Source organism: Melopsittacus undulatus, chromosome 3, assembly GCF_012275295.1.
Source record: "Melopsittacus undulatus isolate bMelUnd1 chromosome 3, bMelUnd1.mat.Z, whole genome shotgun sequence".
NCBI lineage: Eukaryota > Metazoa > Chordata > Aves > Psittaciformes > Psittaculidae > Melopsittacus > Melopsittacus undulatus.
This window is the reverse complement of record NC_047529.1, coordinates 89,251,467-89,276,020: the sequence shown is the minus strand read 5'-3', so window position 1 is coordinate 89,276,020 and position 24,554 is coordinate 89,251,467. Positions and strand designations below refer to the sequence as shown.

General features: G+C 41.0%; 1 protein-coding gene across 1 annotated transcript in view; it reads right to left on the bottom strand.

Annotated features, from left to right (window-relative positions):
* Positions 1–3,022, bottom strand: part of DISC1 (DISC1 scaffold protein) — a 181,917-nt gene extending 178,895 nt beyond the window's left edge. Inside the window, exon 1 of the mRNA XM_034061203.1 lies at positions 2,063–3,022. Within this exon, the coding sequence (XP_033917094.1) occupies positions 2,063–3,022 (960 nt within the window). The remainder of the gene's footprint in view (positions 1–2,062) is intronic.
* Positions 3,023–24,554: the final 21,532 nt, after the last annotated feature.

Here is a 24,554-nt window from a genome sequence, read left to right as displayed (position 1 = left end):
CCTTTATATTTAAATCTCTATATTTAAATTTGAGATTGCATAGAGGAAAAATAGATACAGCCAGCTAACAACTTACCACAAACATTAAGTTAGCATGACTACACAATCAACACACAAATTAGGTAAGACATTTAAATTAATCGTATCCCTTCAAAATATGGTATGTGAAAGCGAGAAAATAACTCTAAAAAATAAAGCCAGAAAACAATCAAAATCAGGCTATAGGATGCCCCAGAGGGAAAAAGCAAACAACACTGCACAACAGTGTAAATACCCCCTTTTCCTCAAGGGTTTATTTTATTTTAGTTTTCACATCCTGAAACTCCAATTTTTTTCTGAGACTGGTGAGGAATGTGTAACATATTGAAGGGAGGAGCCACAAATCCTCACCATAAATTATTTTCTGTATGTTATGCCATAGTTTTGATAGTTTTAAAGAAGCCTGCAGTAGGAATTATTCAAATGACACTTTTTTCATATATATGATGTATAACAACCATCTACATTGAGAAGTCAGCTTCGCTGTTGTTTGCAGTGTTTACTCCATCATGTGCCCGCAGTGGCAGGTCATTTAAAGACTGCTTGGGCACCACAGCCCAGGCATGCCCACGGCAAACTGACTGATGCCGTTGCAGTAAAGCGCTTTCCATTTGCAGGCTTGTAAGATGTTTGGAGCTCATCTAATCAAAGAGTTGCTTCAGCATAGCATGCCCTATATCTGTACCAGTGATGGCCACAAGTACAGAAAAAAGTATAACAACCTTGGTATTGTCCCCTTTTCTGGACTATAGTTGCTTTTGTTCCTTTCTGAAAGTTTGAGATTTGCTCATTGTCATTACAATAGGAAGAGGCTTCAAATTAAATATACACAACTGTCTAATCAAGGGCAAAGACATGCGAGGGCACAAATCCCCAATTCTCTGTTCAATGAATTAATGACCACAGAAATAAAAGATAGCAATGTTTCTTTTATACCTATCAAAGAAGCATGCTGAAAAGATAGAAAAATAATTTCCTATTTTGATTATGGTTCATATTCCCAAATTTGCAGTGAATTAATTTCCCAAACTGTCCCAGGCTTTGGGCACATTGTCATTCCAGGCATGAAGCCAAAGAAACTGCTCCATAAAAATGTGTGTGAAGCCATTACACAAGAGAACCTAGCTTGAGTCCTAGATGCATCTTCTATGAAAAGTATCAGAGAGCATTGTAAGCCCAGATCAGATGTCAAAATAAAAACCCCAACCACCCCCTTAGGGCACTGTAAACAAAAATGAAATAAAGCCAGTATTTGTCTCCTTATTGCAGGCAAGCTCAAAACAGTTTCCCTCCAATGCCCACACCACCATCCTAAAGACTCTATAACAAAACATAGCCAATCCTTCTTAAAAGTTTCCCTTCCCACAAAAACAAACACAGGGAATGCGACTGGCTGTGCGGTAGATATATACATGGGGATACACAAATGCAAAAACAAGGACTCTAAACAGCCCAGTACTCCTCTGGTGTGGAAGGAAAAAGAAGAAAGGTTCAATTCCCATTTGGACTTGACCCTCATTTTTCTTCACATGGAGAGACCACCCATCATCAGTTGACAGGTTACTCTCATACGGATGCCTCACTCCAAGAACTTGGTTAAACTTAATGCATTTCTAGTTACAAAGTTTAGTGTTGTTAAATCATGGTGCATCAAGAGTTCCTACCACCCTCAAATTTCATACTACACATACTCCAAACTGCAGACAACACAGCCATCTGTGAAAGACAACAGTATTTGTTGAATTCAGAAACTGATGTGTGACATACCAGAAATAAGAGGATCACAGTTTCAGTTGAACATAGGAATAGGGTACTATAAATATATCACTTTTTTTAAAGGACCAAAAAGAAAACAAAAACAGTTCTCACTTTTATTATGCAGAGTGCTACTGTAAATCTTCATGAACAACTGTGATAAAAGCCACTAACATCCCAACTCCTACATCAGCTTTGACTTTGGCTCTATAAATACAAATGTTTTGAGGGCCAGGGGAGGAATCAAAGATGAAGTGAGATTACTAACCTTTAATGTACTACGGTTGCCAAGCAGGCAGTCCTGTAGCACTGGTTCATACTTTTTTATCAAAGTATCCCAGCTATGGTCACTAACAGTAAAACTGCTTTCATAGCCTGAGGTAACAGAAGAGCCAGCAGATGCTGCATCTGAGGAATCTGTAGAATATGAGTATGTTGCATCTGTATCTGAGAGAGAGAGAGTCTCACAGTCCTGCAGTTTATCATTCACTGCGGTCTCATTTTCATACTCCAAATCCTCACAGGGCCTAGAGAAGCAATGTAAAGCTCCCAAGTGCTCATGAGTGTGCAGCATCTCTTCTGGCATCTGCATACTTCCTGCAGTGCTGGGATGTCGAACATACTCAGTTTCCTCAATGGCTGACTTGCCTTCAGCATCTCTTACTCCAGGTGCCGAGTTCAGGGAGAGCTGTATGAAGCTGAAACTTGAACTAAAGCCATCATGTGCCCCAACATAATGAGAAATAACATCTCTGGTTTGATATTCACAGCTGTTATTCACTTCTGTCTGATCCAAAGCACACATGTTCACAGGCTTGCTCACTTCAGCACCCTCACTTTTCTGCCACGTACAGCATACAGCAGAAACATCTCCTTTGCTTGTTGCTGCAGTAGAGTAAATCATTATCGCTGTGTTTTCTGACTGCAGACTCTTGCAAGATGGAATATTTTTGTGGCATCCTGGCATATTTCCAGTAGCAGACAACATTGTTACCCCATTAGCAGGAACTACAGAACTACAGCATGAGAACTCAAGGTTATTTTGGCATTGTCTGTGTAGAGAGCAGCTCTCAAGGTGTTCACAGTGCTGCTTGCCATGTCTGAGCTCTTCTGGACTGAATGGTTTGCAGGCACTCAGGGACTTAAAATCTACCTGTCGCTGAGCTTCTGGCCTCATGTATCCAGGTCTTTTTGCCAGCTTCTTTTTACAAAGAGAGCCTGCAGGCATGAAGTGCTCCTGACCATCTGGAGGAGGGAAAAAAAGTCATTAAAGTGTTTCCACAGTTTCCTAGGCTTAACATATTGCAGCATCTGAAAATAATTGTTTCAGGAATATCACACAGTGCATTGCTTTCTGTTTCAACAAAACAGACACTGACCATAATGCTGATAGAGGAGAAAAGGTGTTGCCAGAGAATACTGTGTGTATTCATTCACTTTCTAAAGAGTTTTCACCTGCTTTTACGTGAACTCACTAACATAACTGGGACACAAACCTGGGTACAATGAATTGCATCATCTTCCCTATTCACAGCACCACTCTTGTGCTTTTTCATTCTCAATTTGCTTAGCAGCACAGTAAAGCACAGACCTGGTCAAAGTCTCTCTGATCCAGAATGATTTTCAGACTTACAAGGACATCTAGGATAGGGCAGAATTTTCACCAAAAAGATGAAAACCATGCAAAGAAATTTTGTGCATAATCTGTTATTACTCACATCCAACTTCTTGTGTATCATATCCATATGTTATTAGTATGAGTAAATGATTCAGATTCTACTTCCAGAACAGATGCAACTCTGTAACAGTCTGTACCTCCAGATGTCAGTCTAATGAGATATTTTACACGTTGTTATTTAGCTTTACTGTACTACCTATTGTCCAAAATACAAAGTTAAGGGAAAAGGTTTGCACACAGGACCATCAGCTCTAGAAAACTTATGCCACCACATAATTGGTAGCATTACTGCAATATTGATATCATTAAGAAAAAGGCTGAATAGCTCAATTTCCCCACATATACCTTATTTACACAGATGAAAAGATTTACTGTTTGCAGAACAAATAGACAGAAGCAAGATAAAAATAAAAAATTCATTAATTAATTAAAAAAAAACCCACAACACACCAAACATTAAAAGTGGGATATCAGAATGTGGCATCTGGTCTTTGTTTTCTGCACATTTCTATTAGAAAAAAATTATGGGTGAAAAATTACATGGTGACTAATTTCAAATTCACATGGATTTACTGCTGCTAGTAAAAAAGTATTCCATTCATCTGTCCTGCACACAATCAATGAGAATACAAGCTCTGCACCATGGTCCATTTTGCAATACAAAAACATATTGACTGGACCTATTTACCAGAATCACCCTTCAAAGAGATCTAGTGACTACCTGAATCATGCCTTCAATTACCTGCCCTCTACTCATTGAAACAGAATCAATTGCCCAGAGCTCAGGTGACAGAAACATTCTCATCACCCACACAGGGCTCTTCCAAAAACACAAGTTTCCAATTTTATTTTTACATGCAATATATTTAATATTCATCTCCAATTACAACCCTTTGACAATTTTTACATTGATGTATATGCACGTAATCTAAACCCCTCAACAACTCCTAACACAGGTTTTATACACACCTCAATACAATGTCATCCTATATAAAAGTTTAAGCATTGGACCTGGAACTTCCCAGAAGAATTTTTCCAACATTCACTACACTTTCTCCAAATAACATTCAACAAAAGCAATTTATACATTTTCCATATACTACAATAGCAGCACATCTCACCACGTGACTACAGTTAAGCCTCTGTATTCTGCTTCCTACCACCATAAATTAGGATGCCCCAGCTGCCTCTTACATTGTCTTTTGTCAGAGGAAAAAGCATCACAGAAATCAGAAATAAAAAAGGTCAGGGAGCCCATCAGCCTGTCTCCTATAAAAAGACACTGAAATGCTGTACTGGGAATAATTTAATAGAAGTCTTAACAAATAGAAACCGCTTTTGGAGTAAGGGAACAAAAATTGAACAAAATGTTCTTTAGAATTTAATTCTTTTAATTTATATACAGAATAACAGCCTAAATTTCCTTTCAGCAGAAAAAATTAGTCATGCAGAAAAGTCATTCTAAGACTGGATATACTTTATCACCATTTACAAAGACCAGTTACAGGCCTCATCTGTAAAAATGGAAAAGGTTCTTCACTTTAATTAAAATCAGCTTAAAATTGTTCTCACTAAATCACTATGAATTTCTAAAGCAGACAGATAATCACAGCTCTTTAAACACCAAATTTAAACTAAGCTAATATAAGTAAGGTTTAAATTGGCCAAAGCATTAGATATTCACACAAAGTGAAATGGATGTGACTACAAATTCTTGGAACCAAAGTGGTACAATTGCAGTACTTTGAACTAGTCCATGCAAAATTCACCCACTTTGGTGCTCCTCTACACAGATTTGCCATTCAGCTCCTTTACGGGCTCCAGGTATGCCTCCTGGCAAGTCCAGCAGCACAAATCCTTCACCTGGCTACCAGAGCAAAATTACAGCCCAAGACACAGGCTGTTCAGCGGGTGTTACGAGTGGAGGGCTGCAAGTCCTAAGCCCCAGAGCAACTGCATCTGAGCTGGTCAGAGCTGCACTCTGCACAAGCCAGAGAAGGAGTGAACAGACACAGAGCTGTGACCAGCACCTCAACATGAACACACACACACCTTCCACAAAGGATGATGGAGGGAGAAGGCAGACACAACCTGATCCATGATTCCAGCTAGAGAGCAGTCATAGTACACTCAGCCACCCTGAAATCCAGCCAGGATGAAACTATGGCTTTGGGTATACTGTCTGCTCTTTCCCCCTCTACCATATCTCTTTTTTTGAAGATTAGAATAATTTCAGTTGTTTATCACCATGTATCTGAAATCAGTTAAAGACTTCATTTTTTGGCACACACTTCCAACCATAGCTTGCTTTGTTTGCACATTAGATACAGAAACTACAGTGAATCAATTCAGCCAGAGTGCTAAAGAAAACCAGGCCTCACATTTTTCTTGCAATGTCCTCAGTTTCAAGCAAACAAATAACTGATTGCAATTAACTTCAAGGCTATCAACACAGTTCCTTGGGAGTATCTTGACAGTGAAGTAACTGAAGGAAATTAAAATACCCTGACGTTACAGCAAGCAATGCATTGTATGAGACACACACCTGGGAAAAAAGTCACAAATGGAAGAGAAGAGCCTTTCAATTGTAATATTACAAACTAATTTTTAATACATGTTACAATCCTAGGAGATGATGCAATGTATATTCTAATGTCAGATTATATGCAAATTGCTTCAAATACAAATTATGAAAGCCCAGAAATAATTAAAAGAGTTTTTTCACCATAACAAACTTTCCTAGTGACCAGCATTTCATAAAATCCAACAGCTCAGAGCCAAAGCACAGTGGAGGGGGAAAGGGGGAAGTCTATTGTAAAGCAAGGTATGACCAGCAATGCTGTTCACATCTTAGATGTACCAGTAATAAGAAAGAGGGAGAGGTAAAGCCAAAGAGCATTTTCCACTCTGCTCAGTGGGAAACTGAGTACAGTGGGAACTACCACAATAGTGGCAGTTCGATTTTTCCAAAGGCTCCAGTATCATTTGTGGACAGACAGGTTTAGCTACCTTACATTTTTATGAAGTCCACTAGGATTTTATAGATCAGCACAAAAACTCCAAAGTAATTATCTCCCCACCCCTGCTTTAAAGACATATGCAGAATGCTTGCAAGCTCATCAAGTCCTCCCTGAAAGTAACCGAGAAATTACATGTGCAGTTTTAAAGAGAGCTCAACCTATATTACACACAGTTTATTTTTATTAGAATAACAAATTCACCTTCAGAGTATCAGTGGGTGGTAACTGTGGTGTGGAGGGAAAGATACTTGGTCATATTCAAATCCTACTATCAAAGCACTGCTCCAAGCCATTTATGTAGAGCTGCTTCTGTTAGGGAAGGCCTTAAAGATCTGCATTAAACTGTATGCGAACAAAGTGAGATGAAAATATTTATTATTTACAAATATAGACACACAAACATTTAACATACCAGTAAAAAAATAATCTCCCAGGGATTATTCAATCTGACATGACAACAACCATTACTGTTCAGTTCCTACATCATTAAAATATATAAAATGCTGCAGGTTCCCAATTAGTTATATTTTAACTCATTTGCTGAATTTCAAGGATACCTCTAACTCTTTAAAATAAGATGGCACTGATCTCAATACAGCCTATGTTAAAACAAAGCACCACCATTTCTTTACGTAAGTAAGCTTCCAAAGAAAGTTACTTTTCAATAAAGATTTTCATAACTCTTAAAAAGCAAAGGTCTCAGACAGCTTTTTCATCTTACTTATGGAATGTTAACTATACTTTGATTTATCTAGCATCTTATAAAGCATATCTACCAAACAGAAGCAATGGCCAAATTACATTACATTTGATACCATTTGCAAATTATTTCCTCACTAAGGGCTCCTCTGATCCCTAATGTCACAGACTGGCTTCAGTCATTCAACTGATAAATTTCCAAGGCATCACATAAACAATATCCTCTGAAGTCATTAAATGCACATTAGGTTCTATTCTTCATTAAAAACACTTCAGAGTTGTGCATTTTAGAAATCAAAGTGCTCTTCCAATAGCCAGTATTTAAATAATTGTATTGACATACTCCCATAACACGCATGTCATTGAGTTGTTACATTTGAACCACTTACCTCCTTAGCACAACTCATTCTATGGTATGATGAAATTACAGCATCTCTCACTACAGTAAGAAACACATTAGCTGATACCAGTTTCAATATGCCATCAACTTCTTTTTCCCTTTCAGGAAAAGGAGTTTTAAACACAGGTTTGCCTAAACTCTAAGAAATTAAAAAAAGAAAAATAACTGTTAAAAAGTAAGCTGGTAAATATCAAAAGCTTCCCGTATCAGTAATAATCACCTATTTAGTCAGGGGGAATAAGGAATTTGCTTAATTACATACTGTAATTGTGCCTGATACTACTAAGACTTTACAACACATCTGCATCGTCAGTATTCAGCAGTGCACTGACTGCACACAAAAGCAGGCTTTTTTCTCAAGCAAGTGCCTTGCTGAATCAGGGCCTAAGCACCTTGATGTGACAGAAAGACCAGAAATATGCCATTCTAATCTTTTCAAATTTAAAAATATAAGTAGCCAGCTTGTGAAAGCATGCAGTCATACTGTAAAGGCCTATTTGATAACTAATCAACACCCTATGGCTGTCAGCCTGAGACCTAAAGCTTGGCTATTATAGAAAATTGCGTTCCTTTAAGCTGAATGAAAATTACACCTCCCAACTTCTCCACTGCAGCATTACAAGGAAACACATTTCATTGGCCAGAGAAGTAACTGGCCAAATTTATTCTAGACCGGCCAAGTGACTCTGCTGTCACAATTAAGCAGCACCATTTAGATCACAGAAGCATGGAATAGTTTGGATTGCAAGAGCCCTTAAAGATCATCTAGATCCAGCCCATGGACCACCTGATGGACAATAAAACACCCTGGGGTAGAACACAAGCAGGTCTGGAAAAATAAGCCAGTACCAGCACTGGATGCCTTCAGCACACTCAGTAACAGAAGACATTTAACTTACTCAAAAATATCCAGCCCAATTTGTTTTGAACCTCAGCACAATCATTTTTAACTTATAGTTCAGTAATTGAGAACATTATCCACTTTCCAAAAAGGCAGAAGGACACAAATTGAAAACCTAGCAAGAATTCTCACAATAGAGAACCAATGCTTATTTTTATAGAAATGTCTCAAGCATAGAGATGTTCTGGTTCTTTCAGTCAAGATCTGAAAACAGTTTTAAATGTTACACAGAATCAGGGAACAAGGATTTTAATAGAAATGGTGAAGTTTGCTTAGGTCCTAAATTAATTTGCAAACAACACAATGGGTTTGCAATCATCTCCCATAGAAGTATTTCACCAAATATGCATGTAACTATGAAATCAGTACACAGCAGTCCTTTCAAGAATGGTCTGTTTAACACACCACACTTCTCTTTCATCACTCTGTCTACAGAATGACAGTGTGGATTCCCACTACTTCTGCTCAGTCAGATCATCTACAGCAAGACTCTAATATAAAACTCGTCAGGGGGAGGGGAGGGAGAAATTAAAAAAAGTGAAGTGTGAGAGCACATTGACAGCAGTCAATTTCTAATTCAAGCACAGTTTGAGTTCTCCAGCTTGGAGATTTGAATTTTTAATTTTACCAAGAGAGTGGATTCCAAATTAAGCAGCTGATGCACAGTCAGTCTGAAACTAGAATTGAGCTTACTGAAATAGAAAGTAATTTTCTCTTAACAGCTCAGTAGTGATCACATCTAATGAAAATAAAACAATGTGGCAGTTCCTATATTGCCAAGGGTGAGGAGTCAGAATGCTTTTAGCTTTACAATTTAATATCAAAGTCCCAGGACAAATGCTCCTCCTTTGCCTGCTGAAGGAAGTTTACCTTACATCACCAGTCAGCCTTGTCAGGATGCAGTGTCAATGCTGTCTAGACAACAATGGGGATAGAATAGACTTCCAGACACCAGGAAAGCTGAGCAATAACTTCCCACAGAAAGCACAGCACCTCAGGATGCAGCTTGAGCACAAGACACTGCTTAAGCCAGGCATGTACACAAACTGCAATTACAGCAATGCATGTGACAGAGCCCACACCTAGAGAGGAAGCAGGCAAATGAGCAGCATTGGTCTCTCACCGTGCTTCCCCAGAAAGAAACTCTCAGGGCTTTGCATTAACCACTGCAACTCTTCATATTCCCACCAAATTTCTGTACTCTGGTATCCTCCACTCTTGCTGCAGTGATTGTGGATTGTGTTTCTGCTGGCTAACAATTAATCACCACACTGAGTGGCAAAATAATTCTCAGCTGAACCCAGCTGCAACACTGCTCTCTTATCCTCAACAACTACACAGACAACTTCAGTAACGCAAGTCCTTGCTAAAGGCCAGCAGTACTCTGCATCATCAGTCGATGTCATAGCCTACAAGGAGTCAACCTTCATGCTCCAGCAAGCTCAGTGCAATTCCCTTAGAGATCTACACTGGTAAGCAGGAAAGCTGCACGATATCCCTTTTGAAGCTTGACTTTTACAACTCATACCCATGGTGGTAAACAGACGAAACAGAAAGATTTGTTTTATGGTGCCCAAGACCACAGAAGCAATGACATCAGTTATATCCTTTTCCTCTAGCACAGAGGAGAAACTAAATGGTTCAGGTGCAACTCTGGAATTACTGTGTGAACAAGCTTTGGGAGAAGTACTATAGTAGATGCTGCTGAAACTGCAGCAGATTACTAACCATTGGCAAGAACACTGGTCTTCTAGCAGATATCACAGCTGCTTATAAATAAGGTGGGACAGAAGTCTCTTCACTTAGCATAAGTTACACCAACAAAAAAAATTAACAGTCCAGGAAGAAAATATACTTTCTCTCTACAAGGTAACTGCATTGAATTACAGGATTTACCAATGTGCCAGGACAGAATAATTGCCATTGACACAGAGAATGAGAAACTCACAGAAAAGGCTGAAGAGCACTCAAAGAAGGCACCACCAGTGCTAGACATCTAGCAGTCCACATCTCCCCACATACAAGCCCTGGCATTAGTGGCCAAACTTGGTATTTCCTACCCACATCACCAGGTATTGCAGAAACACTGCCTTTGAAGCCAGACCCCTGGAGATCTCCAAGAATCACCCAACACACCTCACACCACAAGTGGAAACTAACAGCTCAAGAGGACCAAAGCCCTGTCTTCGCATACATCCAAAAGCCATACCCACTGTGGGAGGACATCAATACCAACAGATCTACTTTCACTGCCACTTACTCTTGTTTCCATTCAAATTCTGCCAATCCCAACACTGAATATGCTTTCCACCACTCCCATCAAACCCCGACTTCTTTTCCCCCAACTTCCCTTGCATTTTTTATTCCAAATTAGTCTCACAAACCCATTTCTTATTTCTCTTCAAGTAAGTGAAAAAAAAAAAACCAGCTGTACCAGAAATCTCTCCACTTGCTACTCTAGATTTCTGAGGGTCATACTTGATGCTATACCATCTAGAGTGCTAACCAGCCACAGAGCTCCCAAGCAATGCTCAAAATCACACAGAAATACTCTTTCCTGATATCACTCCTCAACACCACCCCTTTGGTCCTTTTTGGTTTATCCTATTTGTCACATCCCTGACAGGCTCAAGCTTCCCCCATCCCCATTAACAGGATTGCCCTCAACAGCTATAAAGCACCTTTCAACTTACCTCCAAAAGTCTCCTTTACACGAGCTTCCAGATTGTCCAGCTCCCCAGTCTCCTCCAAGGGACCCTATCCCTTTCTGTGGTGGAAACCCTTCCTGCTTCACTGTCCCCATCAGCAGGCCTCAGAAGTTTCTAGGCTTCTCCAGGTGCATTTAAAAGGAGCCCAACCACACTTCAGCTGTACCCACTGATTTCATTGCTTGCCTCCAGGTGCTCTGCCTTTTGAGTATCAGGACTGCAGCCAGTTCTCAGGGCTCTTGTTACCTCTTTTACAGCACACACATAGTTTGTTTGAGCACCTAATCCAAAACCCACTCTAAAGGCACACTGGCTCCATTCATCTCCTTTGAGATCAACTCAATAAAAACAGTCTTGTAAGAGCTTCTTTCCTGTGACTGTAAATCACTGCTATTCATGTCTAGGAAAATCAAGACAATTACCTGCCACAATTTACTCTGACAGTCTCCCTGGGCAAACATACATTAGCTAATAATACAGGTTACACTTATTAACATATGCCTATGATGTTCAACAAAAGACCAGATTTTTTGCCAGAGGATTTTAACTTACTTCTGCCACATGCTATTTGTAATTCACTTAAGTATTCCCACCTAAGTACAAGGCCGTAGGATCTGCCACCTTTCACTGAACCTCACCTGTCTGCTTCTATTACCCATGTAAATTAAAGCACCATATTAAACTTCAGAGATATTGTACCCTTACTCATGTACCTAATGATAACTTGGAGATGTTTCTTGGGTGCAAGTACCACACTCTGTGTGATATAATAATGAAACAAAAGCTCTCAGCAAAATACTTTAAATTAAAAAATAATTAAAAGTAAATGCAAAAATCAGACCTACCTTTCAAAAATATTCTCTATATTAAGATTGTCTTGAGTAAGCCAACCCCCTTTTTTTCCAGGTCAATACATTCTGGATTCAGTTTAGCATTTTAAATGGATTTTAAAAGGTGCAGATTGTACCATATGGTGTTAAACACACACACCTGAGAAGATCTGCTGCAGAAGCAAAAAGCTTGGCAGAGAAAAACTTTGAGCGTCATTCAAATTGTTTTCCAAAATAAATACAGATGGTTAACCCATTATTTCCCATACTGTTCAGGGTTTGTTTTTTGTTGGCTTTTTTTTTATTTGGGGGGAGGGGGGGTTAATTTATTTATTGATTTCTTTAAAAAAATCTGAATTCAGAATCCAGGATTAGAGAATCCTGTTCAAAGTCACATTTGCTTATCACTTTCAGTTGTATGGAACAACCCCCTGGCTCATACTACTGTAGCAACAGCAGGAAATTTCTTCTCCTGCTTCTTTCAGGTTTACACATAGTACTACTGACAAGTACTATTGTTAAAAAGTAGCAGGCAGAACTGCTGTAGCTTCCTTTCAAGGAAAGCAATGCATTTTCAGAGACATTTGATCTCATGAGTCCTGAGGTACTACAGTAATCTGTGGTTAAAGCAGACCACATGAGAAGCTACACAGTTTACCCAAGTCACAAAGCATACCCAAGACAGAACTAAGGACTTACGCAGGACTCCTGAAAGACAGCTAGAGAGAAAGCATTTCCACTGTAAGGATAAACCTAAGGCTTTGTACCTTTACAACTCCTGTCTTCATGGAAAATATTTGATTCTTTAAAAGCAGCATCTGAATAGAACTTTATCTGAAGAGTCTCAAAGCTATCAAACCTTGGAGTCATAGGTTCCCCGCAAGGCAGATCCCTGCAATAAGCCCATTCTGTGCAGTGAAGTTTCATTGGAAACTTCAGGTTTAACTTACACTTTCACCAGAAATTTGAAGCAAATACAAACATGATATTTACATGACTCCTTAACTTAACTTACCTATAATATGACTTGTGCTCGCTTATGTCTTTGTATTCCAAATGTAGTAAACAAATCTTTACTAATCCACAGATCTGATACAGGAAAGTATATTTACAAAATATCTGTGTCAAGTAAGTCCATCAGGCTAGCCAGTAGACAGAAGTTCATGAACAGGCTGCTTTAATTTTCAAGTGGAACAGTGCTACCTTTAAGCTGGAAGCCTTTTAAATCCTGTCCTGACTAGGATGAAAGGGAAACTCACAATATTCTGAAGGTACTTGCAAAAGTTTTACAACCTGAAAAACATCCTTTCCTTCCAATGCTCAGTGAGCAGGAACATCATGCATGAATAGCCTTATGAAAACAAAGATGTGCCAATAAAACTGTGAGAGACACTGAGAAGACACATGGATTTTAATTTCTCTGTAATGAAAGTGTCATAGTGCTTTACTGAACAAAAATGTATGAAATGTTTTAAATTACCTTAAAGCCTGAGTCATAAGCAAGGACTTCTCTATCAGAGAAAGCCATGAAGGCAGAACTCAGAACATCTTTAAGGTTAGAATGCCCTCTTTGGGTATAAAGATATATTTGCAGCGACATTAAATTTCAGCAAATACAATACTACTTTATGCTATAGGAAGAAAGTAAATCAAAGAATGCCAGGAGTGGTACTCTAAAACTTCCAATAAAGACATTATAAATGGCATTTGATTACCCTCTATTAGCAACAACATTCCTAAGATGCTACATACAAATCGTGAGGAACAGTGAGGATAACAGCAATCCATACACAGCAGTACACAGGAGTAGGACAAGAAAGAGATAGACATAAATTAAAACAAGAGAGGTTCAGACTGAATACAAAGGAAAACCTTTCCATCCTGATGCCAGCCAAGCAGTGGAGCAGGCTGCCCAGAGAGGTCATGCAGTCCTTGGAGGTTTTCTAGGCCCAACAGGGTAAAGTTCTGAGCAACTTACTACAACTTCAGAGTCAGCCTTGCTTTGACCAGGGAGTTGGACCAGAGACCTCCTGGTCCAACCCAAGCTATCCTATCTTACGTCTAAGCTTTAAATACATGTCTCAGGACTTGCAGTATTCCACTAATTGTCTATATACACAACAACAGTTGAAGAGTTTCACATGTGAAGATGCATCAAACTTTGCAAGAAAGCAATTTATCTGATTTAACTCCACAAAGGATTCACAAGGAAGTTAAACAAAGTATTGCCACATCCTGGAAGCTGGAAACAGCTGACTTTCTATGAAAAATATTAAGAACAAACTTAAGTATTTGAAATAAGTAGGTTCACAACCAGCATTTAAGCATCCAGCACACACAGACACACAGAGAAATCACAAACTTCAATGATGGTCAGTGCCTTAAGCAAGACAGACACAACAAGGCTTAACAACACAATAACTCCTATGTTCCACAGCAGCAGACCTTTAGCAGTTAGCTGGTGATTAAATGATGCTCATGAGCATCACTTAAACGTCACTTTGATCTACTGCTGTTATTTCACAAAATGTTTATTACTGAGACTTTTTTATTGCTTGTACAAACATTGGAGAGCATTTCTCCCAAGGCATCACTCAGTTTACTATTATTAAAAATTATTTTGATACCTTTTCCTAGGCTGCTTGCCAACTGGAGGCCAAGACAGAGCCATCTGCGAGACTATAACTGTCTGAAGACACTTGCCTCTCAGAAACATAATCCCTTAAATGGTGCTAAGGGCATTAAACACACACACACAGAAATATCACATTTGAACAGCTGCAATGAAACCTGCCTCTCACACAGATTTCCTGGCAAAAGAATGAGGAAGACAACCTCTGTGCAGGGAATATTGCTTCTACTCTATATTAGTCCATAAAGTCTAATTCTAACATGGGCATGAAAAAAGACAAACCTGAATACTCTGCCACACAGCTGAGTCAGGCACCCATAACCATGCCAAGAATGTATATGTTCTATGTAACTGAGTGCACGAATACAGTTCTTTCTATTCTCTTTCTTGTGTTTATATAGAATTTGAGGGATTTCTGGGGCTGATCTTTCTTCTTCCACTACTTTCCACTGTCAGTGCTCAAAATACACAGGCTGCTACCCAGAATTCCTTAGAATAGCCTTAAGCTGTCCCCTGCATTGTCTTTACCTGGTTAGTTTTGGGGTTTTTTTATTATTACTACTTCTATTATTATTCCCTACTAAGCTCCCTGCATTGTAATCCTCCTTTTAAAAACTACTTTCACATTTTGTATCATGATTTTCAAGTCACTAAACATAATTTTAGGCAGCTAACATGTAGAACAATTGCTCCTAAGAAGAAACCTTGAAGACAGCAACTTCATGTACTTCTCAAATGGCTTGCACAGAACAGTCATGCCATACCGGCCTTTCAATATTAAAACCACAGCTAATCTAAACTGGCTAGGGCCACATTTAATGCCTATGTAAGCACACACTGTTTCTCTAAGACCTGGCTGTGCAGGAAGTAATAACATAAGGAGTATGTGTATCCAGATCCAGTAGAAAGGTCTGGACATCCATCAAAAAATTCAGTGCCACACCAAGCTCACCAGAAAAACAGCAAAGCTGTTGCTACACACCATTATCAGTAGTTATAGCACAGCTAAATTATTGTAAAATTATATTTAATTAATTTGGAAAGTGAATGACATGAATATAGCCAGTCTCTTCAACCCAAAGACAATAAACCTTACCGAATGCACTCTAAGAAAAAGCAGGTGCTGGTCTTTTTTCATCTTACAGCAACCAGAGATTCCTTGATAAAGCAGGACTTTTCTTCTGTCCTCATTCTCACAGGAAGCAGACACTGATGCACTGCTCAGAGGGCACCATTAACCACAGCAGCTCCTCTCATGGCCAACTCTGTATAAGACCCTGACAGACTACAAGCATGGGAATGCTACAGCAGCTGTCTTTCCATGAGCACGTTCAACTTTCCCAGGGAAAGAGGAAATGCAATACCTGTTGATTATTAACTAGTTTGAGAGCAAAACCACACGGAAAACCATCTGCACTGGTGCTGCACTCCAGACATTGGCGACCTGGCCCTCTCACACAATTTCAACAAGGGTCTCCTCAAGATTTTCACTGCTTTTAAGCAAATAAAAATGTACTTCTCTCCTAAACAAGGGGTCTGGCTGTAGAGGACCAGATTTTCAGCACAGTGCTGTGGTAAAACACTAATGCCCCACCACAGTGCCAGCAAAGCCTGGGACAGGGTGTTCAACAGCGTCTCATGGCCCCAAGACTCCATGCCACTGCTTATGCATGTATGTCAGCACCCCTTCTGTGTCACTTCCACTTTGGACACAGCAACCACAGAGATGTTAAAATCATGGAAATCTTGCTCCAGCAATATAAAGCACCACGAAACTCAGCTATTGTCTGTCCTGCTCTCCTGAGATTGGTGTGCCTATTGCTCTTCAAGACTGAAGCTGGGATGTTGACAGCTCAGCTCTCCTGATCAGAGCCTGAGCTATTAGAGCAAATACTGACAGATTAATGCATTGCTCAATAGAAGGGAATAGCCAAGCCTCAGCAAACAGCTGCACTGCCCATTCCCCCCCTCCCTCCCCACCTGAGTCTCTATGGGCCATTAGCAACAGGAAGCAGCTGGACATTAGCCCAGCACATGAAATTCAACCTCATCCCTGCCTCAAGGTTTTGGCCAGGGATGGCTACTAACAGGGAAGAGTAAGCTCTTGCCCTCAAAGCCATCCATGCTTTCCAACAACAGGGGAAATCAAGCCCTTCCTCATATGATCAGCTTAGCCCCTACAACAAAAGTCACATATTTTACAGGGCTGAGGCTACTGGATTCACCACACTGAACAGGTTTTGGGATGGCCCTTCCTTGAAACCCTGGTATGCTCCCCTCAAGTCAAACATTTGCTTGTGTGGGAAGGGAAACAACCAGATCACAAGAATTAGATAACCATAAGAAAAAAGCCTCTGTCTATAAGCATTTGGCCTTGCAAATAGTCTCCACAACCACCATTCCAGGTGCTTGTATATCTGCAGAAGTGATAAACCATAAAACTAAGCCAATATGTCAGTGGAAAGGACGCTTACCATGATAACATTAAGAATGGGAAATAAAATACTTTTGGCATCCCACTAAAACAGCAAAAAGCAGTTTACTAGCAGGAAAAATCATCTTTCCACTTCCCAAGCTCTCTAGAGGCTTTATAGCTTTCCAAAACCAAAACTAAAAGACCCTAAGAATGGTTTCTTTCAGTGGTCAAAACATACTTTTCAGACCCAAAGGCCTGACTGACAATTTTAATTCCAAGAGCTACCAGACAGATGAGCTGAGCTACAGACTACTCTGCTCACCCCATCATCTGCCAAGTTATGGAGCCATTGTCAAAGTTCGTTATCGTCAGGCACATTAAAACATTGCTATCATTTGATTCTAGTTTTCCATTATCATCATTATTATTATCATGCAGAATTTATCAATATCTTGAAAAGCTACACTGATGCCACATGCCTCACCTTACACAGATCAGGATACTTGCAAAACAACTCTGAAAAATCTAGTATCAACTCCTAGTTCCTGCCTGTTCCACAGATACTAACCCTTTCATTCTTACTCAGTTTTATAATACTTGACTTTTTGCTCCACAGGTTGCCTCAAAGGTGCTCTAACAAGAAATTTTCCTCTGCAATGGTTTCCCAACCCCTCAGCAACAGAAACCTTTCAACCTGAGCCCACTAAACTCTCCAACCAACTCTTCTGCCACTAGAGAGAACAGGGCAAGTTCACACACATCACATTCATTCTGCTCCTAGTTTCAAGCAGCCACTTCTCCCACGCGGCTCCCTTCCAAGGAGATTTTATTATCTCAGCATAGATACACTGTGCTTAGCAAATTACTGTTATACCTGTAGTTCTGACTCAGGTGCTGTCTGATCTGACCTATAAATATAGGTAATGCATACACTTTTGAAACAAAAGGAGCTAGCAAAGCACTATTAAGAAAATGCATTTTCCACTTTCCATCCCTAAATCTGAGTACACAGCTGTTTAAATAATAAATATTTATTTTTCAAGGTAAAAAAATTATTTTTACATTTGCTGTTGTTATATATAAACATATTGACAGAAGGCAGAAAGAGCAGAGTAACTAGACAATTTACTCAGACACCAAGGTTGCAAACTAACACACCTATTTGTAAGGTAGTAAGAGAGGAAGAAAAGGGAGGAAGGGATGAGAAAGTATAGAAAGTGCCATGGATCATACTCATTAGGCAGCAAGGTCCCAGTTAGTAATTTGTCACACAGAGATAATAAGATATATGCTGGAAGGAAGCATGGCTGTAAGATGAAGGAGGGTCTGAAACAGAGAGAGCAGCACTGTACAGTGTGTACAAAGGGGAGGCAGAATCCAAATTCTGCGTACCCCAAAGGAGTCGCACTGAACAAAGAAACCCTACTTGAGGCAAGCACATGATCTCAGCCCTCTGCCTGCAGACTTCAGATTAGTCATTAAGCCACTTTACATTCTCAGCCTCGGTCAATAAATAGGGAAGTAACTCCATGTCAAAAGCTAATTCAATTTCCATACAGAAAACTCATGTTTAACAAACAATGTCAAGAGCAGATCTCAGATTCCACAGCAGAAGTAGCTATGAAGCCAGATAAAGAAACGTGTCTCCCTGAAAGCATTTTTCAGGTGAGCAGTTAACAGAATCTGTGTCTATGTGCTATAAGAGAAGAAAACAGGAAATGAAATGGAGAGTTAAAGATTTAACATTACACAGAATTAAGTAAAAACCTCCAAGTAAGGATACTAGCAGGCGTAACATAGGCACAGCTGCCTTTGTTCCGCGCAAGAGGGCCAACTTTTTCCTCGTGTGACTGCTGATTTACAAAGGGCACATTCATCCCGAATACGTAAGGGTTTTGCAGCAGTTTTCCTTCGAGAATATTGAATAGTATTACAACATACCGTGAGCTCAATCCTAATCTAAGTGACACAGCATGAAAGGGCTGCTCTCTCGAAAAAGATGCTAAGGATGAACTTGGAATCACTATGGCAACTCTGCAGGTTCCTTTCTGCTCACCTTTAAAGCCAATATACTCCAAAGGAGGTAAGAAAATCCCTTTCCACAAGACTTGCTAATACATATTATGGCCAAAACCAGAAAAGGCCACAGTCTGTCCGCTGCTCAATTAGGAAGGTCTGCTCAAGGAAATCCAATGCCAAAATGACCCCAAAAAAATCTTAACTCCCAAGGAGCTCTCCCAGAGGTGTTACACACTCCAATAAATCCCATTTGAAAGGTCAGGTGGTTCAGTAGCTGTTGGAGGCCCAAGTTATGGTGAGCAAAAAAAGCCTAACCAAGTGTGCCTAATTTGTGAACAAAGTCAGAATTAACCTTTAGGGTTTTCCCTTTTGTGAGTACAAAACATTGTTTGCAGTGCTTTTCGTCTTCCTGTTCGTCACAATTAATTTATCTTGGTGCTAATAAATCCCCTTTTCTTACATGATCCCACTACAATTCCAGCAGCAGCAGCTTAGGCCCAAACTTTTGACTTCACTTTACTGAAGAGAACAAAGGCTGATTTATCTAAGTTTGAAGAGAGAGGAAGTCAGCAGCAATACAATACTTGCCTCTTACCACTCTTTAGAGTGCTGCTGCACTGTAATCATCAGTATCATGTATGAGAACAGGTTATTTTCACTGCCTAATCTCAATGAACTACACAGAAAAGTGGTAACTTTAATAGAATAAGCATTGAGAAGCAAGGGGAAAAAAAAAGACAAAGTTGGGTATGGTCTTAATCACAAGTATGCAAAACACTTCATGAGCATTTGGAGGTTCATTTACATTCCCTCAACCCATCATGACCACAACATTTTAAGTAACCACAAACCTCTAAACTCAACTTTGTTCTATTTAAATCAAATATTTATTCTAAATATCCTTACTGTTTAGTTTCGTAAGTGCTTAAAGCCCTAGTAAAAATCTGCAGCTTCAACTGGAAAACCACTCTCAGCACCTTCCTTTTCAGCAATGACAGGAGGGAATACCCATACAACATTATCAGAGACTTTAGTAGTTATATAAAAAAATTTAATAAAGAACGTGCATTTCTATGAGTTACTGTAAGGCCAATAGCAAATTAGCAAGTAAATGAACAAATATGAAAGGATAAAGCCAGAGATAAGGCATCCTGGTGTATTTTGCTCATTTCTCTCAAATCTCTCATTTACTTTTAATGACCAGTAGTGCTTGCTGGTATGTGTTCTGCAGCATACTTTGTGAAAGGCCTTATTATAAAAGCACTTCACTGCAGAGCTCTTAAATCTCTATTCAGAAGCACAGCAAAAAGTTACTCAAGCACTTGTACACAAAGATTAGTGTGGATTACCAAGCCATGAATGAGCTGGTTCTACTAAACCATTGGCAAGGACAACTGAAGTGTTTGCAGAAAGTCTTGCCGGACTAACGGAGCTGAGAGAACCATGTATCCCAAACAACACGAAAGGCAGCAGACGCACCCAGTGAGTGACACGTCTTTCTTCCAGCTCTCCTGGGAAAGGTGAAGTATTATTTTTCCCAGAATCTCCCCACAGCTCCAGCCTTTCACCAGCACCAGTGCTGGTAACACAGGCAGCCCTAGTTCGGGCCAACTGATGGCTGTTGCTTTGAGGACAGGGGAGAGCAGCTCATCCACACTAGAGGTCACAGTCTTATTATAAAACTCATGCATAAGAGTATATATGCACAGTTTCTCTATTAAGATGTCAGTTTCCTTTCTCTTTCTTTAAGCCCAGTTTGGAGACAGCATATGGGTGACTGTTACTTCCCTCTTTGCAGTTGGTCATTTTAAAAACAATAAATCACACATCTTTGTGTCAATGTAACTGTTCTCACACTGGCTGAAATGAAATTGACCGGGTTTTTGAATTAAAAAGTATGTCATTTCAACGTTGTAACATAGTTTCTTAGACTGTGTTCACTGTGAAATAAAAGCTATTATCACTGGGGTTTAGGATTAAAAAACCCAAAACTTTCAGGCCGAGAAACGAGAGATCCGTATTTTTCCACCCTTAATTCCCCCGTGCTCAACACGACTCCCAGCATCAGAGCTGCCGGCCCTCCCAGCCTGAAGGCTGCATCCAACCGACCCGCCCGGCGCCTCCAGCCGGGAGAAGCGCTGCCAGCCCCGGCCCCGTTAGGGCTCAGCGTCGCCCTCCTTCTCCGTCCCCGTGTATCTGCCCCTCCGGGCCGGCGGCGTGAGGAGAGCAGTGTCCCTCCCCCCTCCTCACGCCGCCGGCCGGGGCCGCCCTCCCCATCAGCAGCCGCGGAGCCCTCAGGCCGCCCCCCTCACCTGAGCTCGCCGCCTCCCCCCCGCCGCCGCGGCGCCGCCTGTCGGTACCGCCCGGCCGGGACTGCGGCCGCCACATCCCGGGTCCCCCCCTCCGGTCACGATCCTCACCGGGGCGGAAAGCGGCCGTGGCGCCGGCCCCTCCCAGCCGGAGGCGGGCCGCAGGCAGCTCCGCCGCCCTGGGGAGGGAGAGGGATGCGGGTGGGCCCGGTCGTGGGGGCCCGGCCGTGGAGGCCCAGTGTGGAGCCGTGCAGAGGCTCAGCGAGCAGCGGCGCTTCGGGCAAGGCCTGCCCTTGCCCGTGCAGCGCTCTCAGGCTCTCAGGCTGTGCGGTTTCTGCTCCCCCAGGTCTGCAGCGCATCGGCAATTGAGTTAGGAGGGAAGAAGAGATGGCTACGCTCGCGGTCCCCATCTGCATCATCCTGAAAGGATCAGCGCACCAAAAGAGCCACCTCTGCCACACATACAGAGGCATACAGGGTCTCTCTTGTACATCCCAGCATCACGGGGATACGCCTATACCAAATGTATATACCAAATATACTATTGGTCATCAATTTGCTTTCAAATGTAGCTGTACTGTGCATTGGTTGGGTCTGACAGCCATCGTGTTACTGCTCATGAGCCCTGCTATAGCACTACGTTGTGTGTCAGATACTGACTTCATTAAGAGTGTGTGTACAGTTGGATAGCACAGTATTCGTTGGCTTCAAGTAGCCAACCCTTCATATGTGTTTTTGTTGGCTTTGTATCTCTATGTCAAACACAGAGCTTTTCCATTTTGTTGTGCTGTCATTTATATATATAGGTATGGGTTTGGGGTAGGATAGAGGCAATTTTCTTCATTGTAGCTCATGTAGGGCTCTGTTTTGGATTTGTGACCAGTATTGATAATTCAGGGATGGTTTAGTCACTGCTGAGCAGTGCTTACACTGGCCTCAAGGCCTTTTTTGCTAATCAAACTGCCCTGCAAGCAGCTGCACAAGAAGCTGTGAGGAGACACAACTGGGAGAGCTGACCCCAAACTGACCAAAGGGATATCTCAGACCGTATATCTGTACAGCATCATGCCCAGCAGTAAAGGTTGAGTGAAAGAAGAAGGAAGGGAGGGGTATGCTGGGAGCGATGGTGTTTCTCTTCCCAAGTAACTGTTATGGGTGATGGAGCCCTGCTGTCCTGAGGATGGCTCAACACCTGCCTGCCAATGGGAAGCAGCAAATGAATTCCTTATTTTGCTATGTGCATGCAGCTTTTGCTTTACCTATTAAACTGTCTATACCTCAATCCATGAGTTTTCTCGCATTTACATTTGTGATACTCATTACACCAAGGCAGGGGAAATGAGCAAGCAGCTGCTTGCTCATTGGGGCTTAGCTGCCTACCAGACTTAACCCACAACAATATACAGCAGATAATTTCAAGTCCTTTTTTGAAGATGACTGTACCTTTCCTGAGGCTGTCCCCATGAACTTACAGATCATTGCAACAATATAACTTTCTCCTAAAAACCCTCTCCTATTTTGTGCCTTAGATAATTTTAATCCTCAATCGTTTCCCTTGTATCTTCTCCTCCCTAGTTAACACATGCATCACCTTTTGCTATCCCTAGTATTTCTTTACTGACAGTCAGTTTTATCTCTATTGGTACCATAATTGCAAGCTTTATATAGCCACTGACTACAGATTTTTATTACTTTTGCTAAAGTAGTACCTGCTTCAACCATGGATCATCATATCCACTATATTAGCCATGCACAGGAAATCAGTGTTTTTCAAGATGACCTCTATCCATCCTAGTCTGTAAGAATGCTTCTACCTTCTCAGATGCATCAAATGTCATTGTAAGTTAAAAATACCATCCTCTGCACAGGGAAGTTCTCATAACATTCAGAAAAGTTGCTGAAAAAAAAACTCAGGTTTCTCTAACAACTGACAGTGTACTGATGTTCTCTGGTTTCAGCCCATTTATTAAGAAATACAGGACATGCTAAAGTGAGTTTTGACCTCATGTTCCAGTCTGTGCCCTTCCTGACTTGTGAAAGAAGAGAGAGCAGCTGTGCCTCACATGCCAAAAATAGCCATGCATCCTTCTTCTTCTTCCTTCAGCCTTGCTGCAGTGCATCTGGTTCAGATGATGTCAGTGCTAGCTCCCATCAGTCAGAGAAATTTGTTGTAAAAGGCATTTGTACTGATGCAGACAAAGGGCCCATCTAGCACAGCCTTGTGTCCAGCTCAAACCCACGGCAGTTGCCTCAGCATGAGCAGGAACAAGGCAGCACACACAGAACTTCCCCTTTGGATTCTCCCACTCTCTGACTGATATCTGCTCAGGGGTTTCCTCAGCTCAGCTTGGTTTGTTGAGCCAGCACTGTGCGGTGGCTCTCATGCTCTCCCAGTGCTCACCCAGCCTCCCCTTGAATCCACTTCAGCTTTTGCCACACTCAGCATCCATGGGTGAGGGCTTCCCCAGGTCTCACTCACTGCAGAAGGCACCAGCTCCTTGTGCTCACTCTGAGCTCTGTGGCTCAGTCTTTGAGATCTGTGAGATATTGTACTTTCCTAATGTGTCCATGACGCTGACAATTTCCATGTGTTATGAAAAGGGATCATGTGATCCCTTTTCCAAGCTGGGGAATGCTAAGCTGCTCAAAAACTGACCCTGTACAAAAGCAGCTCCAAACCTTTGATTATCTTTGTTGCTCCTCTCTACATTTTTCTATTTCTACTTTTTGGGATGATGGCGCTGAGTAAGGGTACAGGTTAGCTATGTATTTGTACTGTTATTCATGTTTCCTGTTGTGTTCTGTGTTCCTTTAGCAATAGTCTGTAACATCTGATTGTTTTTTCTGACTGCTGCCATTCACTTAGCTGATATTTTCTGGTATGTTACTAACCCCACAGTTTCCTCCTCAGTGGCAGCAATTATCTTAGAGCTTTTCACCTTATATGAGAGGCTAGGATTATTCTTACTGATAGGTGCCAATTCAATTTATACACAGTGAATTTCATCTGTTCTTTGATTGTCCAGTCATTCAGCCTCATAAAGTCCTTCTCCAGGCCTTTACAGCCAGCCCTCGTTCATGCTACCTCAAATAGCTTAGAATCAGCAGCAGACTTGTTTCATCTGAAATGTTGAACAGCAGAGGTTAT